The sequence below is a fragment of the Lissotriton vulgaris genome, chromosome 7, assembly GCF_964263255.1.
Source record: "Lissotriton vulgaris chromosome 7, aLisVul1.2, whole genome shotgun sequence".
Lineage (NCBI taxonomy): Eukaryota > Metazoa > Chordata > Amphibia > Caudata > Salamandridae > Lissotriton > Lissotriton vulgaris.
Window position 1 is genome coordinate 1670456819 of NC_141695.1, and position 10050 is coordinate 1670466868.

The 10050-nt window shown below is 45.5% G+C and overlaps 1 protein-coding gene across 1 annotated transcript in view; it reads right to left on the reverse strand.

Moving 5' to 3' along the window:
- LOC147706266 (purine nucleoside phosphorylase-like) overlaps window positions 1–9588 on the reverse strand; it is a 73156-nt gene extending 63568 nt beyond the window's left edge. The window contains exon 1 of the mRNA XM_086932714.1: window positions 9405–9588. Coding sequence (XP_086788840.1) covers window positions 9405–9475 — 71 coding nt within the window. The 5' untranslated portion in view covers window positions 9476–9588. The remainder of the gene's footprint in view (window positions 1–9404) is intronic.
- Window positions 9589–10050: the final 462 nt, after the last annotated feature.

Below are 10050 nucleotides of genomic sequence, written 5' to 3' on the forward strand. Positions count from 1 at the left end.
CGATCCTTCTCCCACCACCTTCTCGTGGTTCCCCGTTTCAAACGGAAGAAATGGGGTGGTTCCAAATTTGCTACCACGGGCCCAGCTTTCTGGAACTCTCTCCCACTGTCCCTCAGATCCTGTACTCAATACCCCCTCTTCCGCAGAGATCTCAAGACTTTCCTCTTTACCCAAGCCTTCCCATCCTGAATCTCTTCACCATTCCCCCTTTTCCGACCGACTGAGTAGCTGTTATCAGTGAGCGCCAAGAAACCGCCAGGTGTACGAGCGCTATACAAATCCCTTCAAATTCAAATTCAAATTCTGTTATGGCTGCTCTGTTGTTTCCAATGTCCTTTTCTTTGATGTCCTCTTTAAGATGGCTGCCGCTTTTCTCACGAGATTTTGCGCTCGAAATCTCGCTCTAGCCTGACTTTGAAATGGCCGCCCACCACGCTCTCGCCTCCTATTGGTCCAGCCGCCTGGATCTAAAATGGCCGCCGAGACTCTCAGCCTCTCACGAGAGCTTGCGCGCCCAATTTCGAAGCTTCGCGCTTACCGCGGATGTTTCTTTTCTTGCTTCAGAGGCGGTCGGGTGGGCTCCGATATCGCTCTTCTCCTCGTTTCTTCTCCTCACCACTTATCCAGGGTGGGCACCTGGTTACTCCTGATGCGATTGAACGTCGATCCACACGTCGATCTACGCGTCGGCTCTTTTCCCCTCGTCGCCAGTTGTCATGTCTTTGTAGCCGGACTGCAGATACACCAGACACAGGACACAGGTGAGGGTGTGTAGTCTTCTTTATTGTCTTTGCAGCAGCCAGCCTCAGCACGTCCTGTCCCCTTGGTCCGTCCTCTTGGTGTCCGTCCCCTTCCTGTCCCCTAGCAGGATGTGGTGTCCGGTGACCTGGTCACCTCCCTCATGACCCACAGGGTCCTAGTGTCCCCTCCTGTCCAGTCGCCCATCTGTCAGGTCACTACAGAAGCCATTGATAAAGGGACTGGTGGAAGAAAGCCGAAGGCTGAAAGGGTCGACCCCAATCCCTCAGTCCGTGTATAGTGCTAGCAGCAGATTCGCTTGAGAGCTGGGCGCCTAAACAGGTGAAACGTGGGCGCTTGAATCCATCTCAGCCCCTGGTAATTACTTTAGGCCACATTCCAGTCCAGTCCTTGCTGTCTAGTCAGACACTCTCGACAGAGATTGATTTAAATATTCATTCTTTTCTTATTTACAATGAGAATTGTACATGCCTGACAGAGGGCCAGGTGTTCCACGGTGATCCTCCGCGGCCGAAGACAACGAGCCGTGATGAAAGTTAAAAAACGCTCTTAGCCCAAAACGACGACAATGTTTTGGGCACATTTCGGTCCGCATCATCCTTCACTCCTGCGCGTGCATCCTGCAGGGTTTGCAGCCTTTCATTTGCTGACGTTGAGCTTTCTTTTTTCAAGCCAAAAAACTTCCATCCGACGGCACATTCTGTGCGCTTGGTTTTAATGGGTACACTGCAGTGGCGGAGGACGGATGGCTGGAGCGCGGGAAAGGGAGGGCGGGAAGCGGGGGGGGGGGGGGGGGGGGGGGGCGCTGGTACACAGCGGCGTCCAGCCCCCACCCTCAGCTGAAGTCACACCACATCCTAAAGTAAATAAGACTGGTTCTCGAAGTAATCCATTACCGTAATCACAGATAATTACAATGAATGATTACTTGCCCTCTACTCCTGGTCATTGACGCGGTGGGTACCTTGCGTAGAATCTTTAGAATTAGATGTTACTTGTCCCAAGGCATGATATAATTATATCCTACTACTGGCCAATGTTACACATCTGTGATCCTCAAATTCCCCAAATGTTAAGGGCCAAATGTACGACCCTATTTTGCATGCGCAAGCGAGTTTGCGACCCGTTTGCGTATGCAAAATACAGAAGGGCCATGTACTAACCCTAGTTATCGAGCCGCAATTTATTTGCGACTCGCTACATAGGATTAGCGACTCGCTATTAGGAAGGGGCGCCCCGGGGGCATCGCTTCCTAATAGCGACACTTAGCCCTACGTATGACTGTTTTGCGACCTCAATTGCGGTCGCAAAACCGTTGCAGTTTACCACCTTCAGGGTGGTAAAGCACTTGCAAAAGGAAAGGAGTCCCCAGGGGACCCCTTCTCCTTTGAGAATGCAGGGGCAAATATTTTTAAGGGGCAGGCAGTGGTTCCAGGGACCACTGCCTGTCCTTAAAAATGAAACAGGATTTTTTTATTTTTGTTTTTTTAAATGCATCCTGTTTTCTTTTAAGGAAAACGGGCTGCATTAAAACAAAATGCCTTATTTTAAAGCAGTCCCAGACATGGAGGTCTGCTGAGCCCAGCAGGCCACCGTCCCTAGGAGGGCCAGCCATTCCCAATGGGGTCACAAATTGCGAGTGTCTCATGAATATTCATGAAGCATGCAATTTGCAACCCCATTGGGAATCGTAAACAGTATCTCAGACACTGTTGTACATGGCTTTTTGCAACTCGCAATCGAGCGCAATTTGCGAGTCGCAAATTGTAATGGTCGTACTGTACATCTGGCCCTAAGTCCTCAGACAACAGAACTATCACTGTGGCAACATAGATCTTACTCAGAGCTATCCCTCGGGTTATCAAGAGTCTACTGACACAGGACTCGACAGAAGACCTTTCCCTAAAGTAAATTAGATCTGGCTACAGGGATATCTCTCAGACACACAAATCCTACTGACTCACAACTAGACAATTCAAGTAATCCATAGGCAATTCAGATAATTCTGATACACACCTCACACAGCAGATCTATCACTTAACCACATCGCTGCGGCGGCTATTCCGCCGCAGCGCTAAGTGGGCGGGGCGGCCGCTCGGCGGCCGCATGCTGGTGACAGAACCGCTCCGTCACCAGCCGCGGTTGGGCTGTGCTTGTGACGGAGCGGTTCCGTCATGGCCCCGCCCGCTCAATAGAACGCGCCGCGCAGGCGCGAAATCAGCGCCGCGCAGGCGCGGCGGCAGGGCCATGACGGAACCGCTCCGTCATCAGCACAGCCCAACCGCAGCTGATGACGGAGCGGTTCCATCATCAGCATCGAACCGGTTAAGCTATATGTTTTGATTCACACCTCAGACAGCAGAGCTGTCCCTTAAGTTACGCAGAGCCCACTGGCTCACACCTGAGGCAGCAGAACTATCCCTCATTTTACGCTGAGGCTAATGACGGACACTACAAACACCAGGGCTATCTCCAAGTTCAAACCATGCATTCATTTTATGACTATTATTGTTCCTTTCACAGGAAACAGCCTTTACAACAAAGGATGAACAGCAAGATGCCTTTGCAACGAAGGCTGAACAACGACAATGTGTCTACAACGAATGTTTTACAACTACTTATTAACAACGAGTATGCATTTACCACGGATGCCTTTACAAACGAATTTTGTTGTAAATGAATTAAAGGTAAAGGCATACTCGCAGTAATTAAAAAAAAAATTAAATGGAAGTATTTTGGTGAGTAGTAAAGGTAAGTATTACGTGTATTTATATATATATATATGTTCCTACCCTAAATAAACCCAAACCGGAAGTACTAAAAGCATGGCGAGAGAACACTAATGCCTGCTCGAAAACGATGATGCAGATCTTGGTGAAAAACGCTTGGGAGGAACATGAGGACTTGGTGAAAGAAATACAAGCACTCTTAGACGAGCTAGCCACTGAGAAGGAACAAACAGAGGTATCAAAGATTCTTAAAAATGTGGATGAAAAAATAAACAAATTTGAAAAGGATCTTATTGCAAGGAAGCAACGCAAATTTGAACGTGATGAGAGAGACTATAAGCTTGGAAGAATCTTAACATTCGCAAAGAAATTTGATAAAGCACGTTCCACCCTACTGAGGGACAAGGCATTGGGAATGGCGGATAAAGATCGATGGCAATCCGGGACCAGCCTTAGTTCCGAAGCAAGTTTAACTGATGTTAATACAGTGGAAAACCTAGGGGTAACGGTTTTTTCCGACGAACTGCTCCTGGTAACAGAGGCCAACGAACAATCGATACGGGGAAGAACCCGTTATCAAGGCCGAGGAGGCAAAGTAAAAGCAAAAAGCGGCGGCAACGACGCAACAACCTCAGGAACTACTGGAGTGGGAAACAAAGGCCAGACACAGAAGGGCAAATAATGGATGAACAAACTCCAGAACTTACGGTAATGAACCTGTCTAATAGACCTTTAACTGAAGACGAAGAAAAAGTTCTTAAACTTGGTTTAACATTTTGTCCTGATCTAAATTTTGATTATACCCAAACACGTATTGATATGTATATGTTTGTGAGAAAGCTCAAATTGCATAAAATACATACTCACAAAAATATCAATGCAGAATTGCCTAGCGTTACCACTGATTCTTCTTCTAATGTTACTAATTTGCATGATGCTTTAGTCTCCTTGCATGAAGAAGGTAGGGTTGATCTAACTCAGTCTCAGGTCCCGACCTCACAAGAGGCTGTAGATAGTATCCCCGTACCTATTGATACGTTCAGTGATATTGAACCTAATTCCTGCACTGTGACCACGCCCTTCAGACCCAAATCCAGATACAGACCCCAGCTACCGAGAGACAACATAGATGTATTCCATGATCTTGTAAACAACGACATGTTGAAACTATTGAATAGACCTCAGGAAAGACAGAACCTAACAGCGGGGATGAGGCTAGCACTCAATCAGCTTAAAGATGACGACTCGATCGTCATTAAACCCTCTGACAAGGGCGGGAACGTAGTTTTGTGGGACAAAAAACTGTATATCAGTGAAGCGATGAGACAATTGTCTGACACCACATGCTACACAAGGGTAGATCACTCCTATCTAGGCAAATTACTAAATAGGGTTCACCATAACATCCGTGAGTGGGAGAGAAGAAAGTTACTCAGCTGGGATGAGACCAAATTCCTCATTAATGAGAACCCCACCACCCCCACATTCTACCTACTCCCTAAAGTGCACAAAAATCAGACCCAACCCCCAGGAAGGCCGATTGTATCTTCTATAAACAGCCTTTTAGAAAACGTCTCGCACTATGTCGATCATTTCTTAAAAAACTATGTCAAAGACCTAACTTCACATCTAGAAGATACTAAAGACTTCTTGCAGAAAGTTGAAAACATAAATTGGGAGGCACATTTTTGGTTAGTATGCCTAGATGTTGAAAGTTTGTACACCTCTATCCGACACAGAGACGGTCTGAAGGCCTGTGAGTATTTTTTGAAGACTAGGAGCAGACATTTGGAAGATCATTCCAAAATGCTGCTTCAAATGATTGAACTGTGCCTAGATGAAAATGTCTTCCTGTTCAATGGATCTCTATATAAACAAACCCAGGGGACTTCTATGGGCACCTGCTTTGCCCCCAGCTACGCCAACCTCTTGGTGGGCTGGTGGGAGGAGCAGGTGCTCAGGAACGACGAACTGGAACATTGGACCAAATGCGTGAATGTCTGGCTCCGCTACATAGATGATGTCTTTTTTGTGTGGGAGGGGAGTGAGAAAGACTTAATTGACTTCGTAGGAGCACTGAATATGAACAACCTAAATCTAAGATTTACTATGCAGCACAGTCAACAGACGATCGATTTTCTTGATATTAGACTAGTGATCAAGAACAACAAGATCGAAACGGAGATCTTTAGAAAAACAACAGCAGGCAACTCTGTGCTCCACTCGAATAGCTGCCACCCTCCGAGCTTTAGGTGGGCAATTCCGTTTGGCGAGTTTTTACGCGCCAGGAGGAATTGCAGCACTGAAGAGAAATATCAGGAACACAAGAAAATAATGCATGACAGGTTCAAAGTGAGAGGTTACCACGCCAACATGTTGAAAAAAGGCGAAGACAGAGTAGCCCTCATCCAGAGAAACGAGGCATTATTTAAAGACTCCAGAGCCAGACCCCAAAACCCAAAAGCCCCTATAAGACTAATAACAACCTACAACACCCAGTCCTCAGCCTTCAGCCAGATCATAAGGAAAAGATGGGATATCCTCTTACAAGACAAGGTACTGAAAGAAAGGCTAGATCCACATCCCTCTATCACCTATAGAAGAGGGAAGTCCATCAAAGATCTAATAGTACAAAGTCACCTAGAGAAGAAGAAGACCTGGCTGTCAGCTAGAGGCGGGTTCTTCAAGTGTGGGAAGTGCAAGGCCTGTAGCCACAGCTCTAATGTAAGGGAGGTCGAGCTTAAAAGAATAAAAAGGAAATGGAAAATAACTAAAAACATCCAGTGTACCACTGATCATGTCATTTATGTTGTGACTTGCCCTTGCGGCAAATGGTACATAGGCTCAACCACTTTCCCTGTAAAAAAGAGAATTTTGGAGCACTGGCGTGCTATTACAAACAAGGACTTTACATACAGTACGGCCAAGCACTTCCACCAATACCATGATGGAGATTGGACCAAGGCGAAATTTTTCGCACTGGATTCTATCCCCAAACATGTCAGAGGAGGGGATCGTCTTACAGCTTTACGCAGAGCAGAGTCCAAATTCATTTTACAAGCAGGGTGTATCTCTCCTTTTGGGATGAATATCGACGAAGAAATGTATGTACATTTATAAAAATACTTCTCGGGGGGCTTCCCAGCCTTCCTCTTAAGGTACTCTGATTTCATGACATATCTCTCCAAATATGTCTTTTTAACCGATATTATCTGTCTCTCAGTTTTGTTTGGTTCGTTGCTGAATATAAGTTTTATTGTCTGTATAATTCCAAACAGGTTGTAATTTCGGAAAGCTTTGACTTTGTGCAGTTAGCTATGTTTTCTCCTTTATGTAAATGTACAGTTGATAACAATGTACTAATATGTTCTGTTTTCACTTTTTCCTCTCCCTAGAGTATAAGACCTCGTCCAAAAATGAAGCGATAAACCACTAATAGAAAATATTGCTATGAGCACCACCGCCTCACTTGGATATATTATTACAACTATGAGCACGAGATCCGTCTCCTCTTTCTTTTTCTAGGGGAGGGCAGAGTTAAATCACCAATTTTTCACCAGCTGACAATGTTGACTAGACATAGAACATAGCTCCTTTCTTCACTTATGATAACATGTTTGAAATAAGATGGGTACACATGAGACATTGATACAGAGGGTACTACACCCGATTGATCTTGGTCAGTATAGATACGTTTATATCCCTTCTCTAAACTATATACTTCACCTCCTCTTGTGATAATCTCTCCTAGCTTTACAACCTGTTCTTCTTTCTAATCTTGGAAAATATACTATGGGTACTACACCCTGAATAAGCATTTGATTACGTAACATTGTTAATTTGAAATGTTATGTTATTATTTACTAAACATTTATGTTTTCTTTAAAAACCAAACAATGGGGAAAATGCATTAATTTAGATACTCATTGAGTTTCTGTTTGTGCTGAATCAAAGCGCTTTGCTTTTAAGAGATCTCCGTGTGATGTTTGTAAACACGGAGATCTTTCTTCCCTTTCCATGATAATGCAACAGTATATATACTGGAGTGAAAAAATGCAGGTCATGTGACCAAGAGCCTGTGAGCTCGAAACGCGTCGTTTATGCCCTAAATAAACAACCTTTGAAGTACCTGATGGTGTGGCTCGTCATCCTTGACCAATCGAGAGGATTTTGTGGATATATATATATATATATATATATATATATATATATATATATATATATATAGTGACAAGGTTATTTTTAAGGGTTTATGCTGGCAAAGGGTTTTTGGGTGGCAAGGGTAATCATAGGGTTCAGGGTGGAGGTGGCATTTGAGTCGCAACAGTATTTTAGGGTATAGGGTTGGTGTGGGTTTTGGGGTGGCAAGGGCATTTTTAGGGTGGGTGTTTGGGTGGCAAGAGTATTTTTAGAGTTTAGGGTAGGTATGGCGTTTTGATTGGCAAGGGTATTTTTAGAGTTTAGGGTGGTTGTGGGATTTTGAGTGGTAAGAGTATTTTTAGAAATTAGGGTAGGTATGGATTTTTGGGTGGCAAGGGTATTTTAGGGTTTAAGGTGGTTTGGTTTTTTTTGGGTGGCAAGGGTAAATTTAAGGTTTAGGGTGGATATCGGTTTTTGGGCGGCAAGGGTATTTTCAAGTTTTAGGTGGGTATGGGTTTTTGGGTTGGCAAGGGTAATTCTAGAGTTTAGCTTGGGTAGGGGTTTTTGGGTGGCAAGGGTATTTTTAGGGTTGAGGGTGGGTATGGGTTTTTGGGTGGCAAGGGACGTTTTAGGAATTAGGGGGTAAGGGTTTTTGGGTGTCAAGGGATTTTGTAGGGATTAGGGTGGGTATTGGTTTTTGGGTGGCAATGGTAATTTTAGGGTTTAGGGTGGGTATGGGTATTTGGGTGGCAATGGTATTTTTGGGGTGGGTATGGGTTTTTGGGAGGCAGGAGTACTTTTAGGGTTAGGGGTAGGTATCGGTTTTTGGGATTGTAAGGACATTTTTAGGGTTTAGGGTAAGTATGGGTTTTTTCGGTGCAAAGGGGATTTTTATGGTGTGGGGTGGGTTTATGGGTATAAAGGGAATTTATAACATGAAGAGTGAGTATAGGGGTGTATAGTACATATAATACACACACACACACACGTTAAATAAAAGATACATTATTGGGGTAAAGGCAATCGTACTAAAGGCATAGTCGTTGTTAAAAACATTGTTTAGACTAAGTTGTTGTTTAGGCATCGTTGTTAAGACTGTAGTTGATCCAGAGGTCGTTGTTCCATCATACAAGCATATCTTAGGTTAGGCAGATACTACTGCTCATGCCTCAGACGACAGACCTATATCGTAATTTACACAGATCCTAGTGGCTCACACCTCAGACAGCAGAACTATATTAAAAATACACAGATCATAGGGGCTACAACTTAGAACTTTTCGTACACGTTATACAGAGCGTGCTGGCTCACTCCTCTAGATAGCACTGCTATCCCTAACGCTGTGTACAGCCTGCTCAACTCGCCCCTCAGACAGCAGAGCTATCCATTAAATGATACACATCGGATTTAGTGGATTCACGCCTGAAGCAGAGCTATCCGTCCCCTGCCTGTCAAAGTTGTGAGATGTCTGAATCTTGCGCTGCTTGTACCTCAGTGTCTGAGCTGTTTCTGAACCAAGAAGGGGCAAGTAATAATAGTACTAGACAAGGACATATGGAGTAATAGAGGGTATAAGGAGTGGCAGTACCAGAAAAGGGGCTGGACACATAGAGTCATTGCATATTAGGAAGGAAGAGTCCTGGATATTGGCTAATACAGATCCCAGCGTCTCAGAGCGCAGACCTGCTCTTGGGCACACTGGCGCACGCAGCGCGCTTTTACAGGGGCAGGGGGCTGCACTCACCCTTCGCGGTCCGTGGCTCCCGCCCCACTCACCTGAAGGTTTCCTTGCTGTGCATCTGGCTGCAGGGCTGCTTCAGGTCCAGGGTTCTGGGTGTGCGGTTCATGGAGTATCTGTGCGGGGCTGGGGCGGATGGAGTAAGCGGCGCGTCGGTGCAGCGGTCGCGGGAGTTGGCCCAGGGTCCACGGGTCAGATGGAGTTTAGGTCGGCGGCGTGGCTCATAAATACGAGCTTCTCGGGCCGTCCCATTGGGTGCTGGGCGGGTCTCACGGAAGGCTCTCAGTGGCCAGGCCCTGGGGGTGTGTGGGGGGCTGGGCCCACGTCAGGGTCTCGTGCTTCGATAGATCCGCAGGACAGGAAGCTCCTGTCCTGTTGTCGCTTATTATGTAATATGAACAAAGGCTTGCCGCGCCCATACTGGCCAATGGCGGGTTATTAGATAACTAAGCCCAGGGCTTTAAGTGGAATGAAAAAAACACATGGGGCTCTCAAAGGGGCGTGGTCAATGTAATGAAGGCGTGGCTTAAAACACGAAAGCTAAAAATCTGTGTTTAGCACAGTGTGCCGCCCGACTTGTATTTTGCTGTTCTTTTCATATGATACAACAAGTCACATTATACCTACAAGTCAGGACTATTGGCTTTGTCAATGGTTGCTAGTAGCATAAGACAAATAAGCACC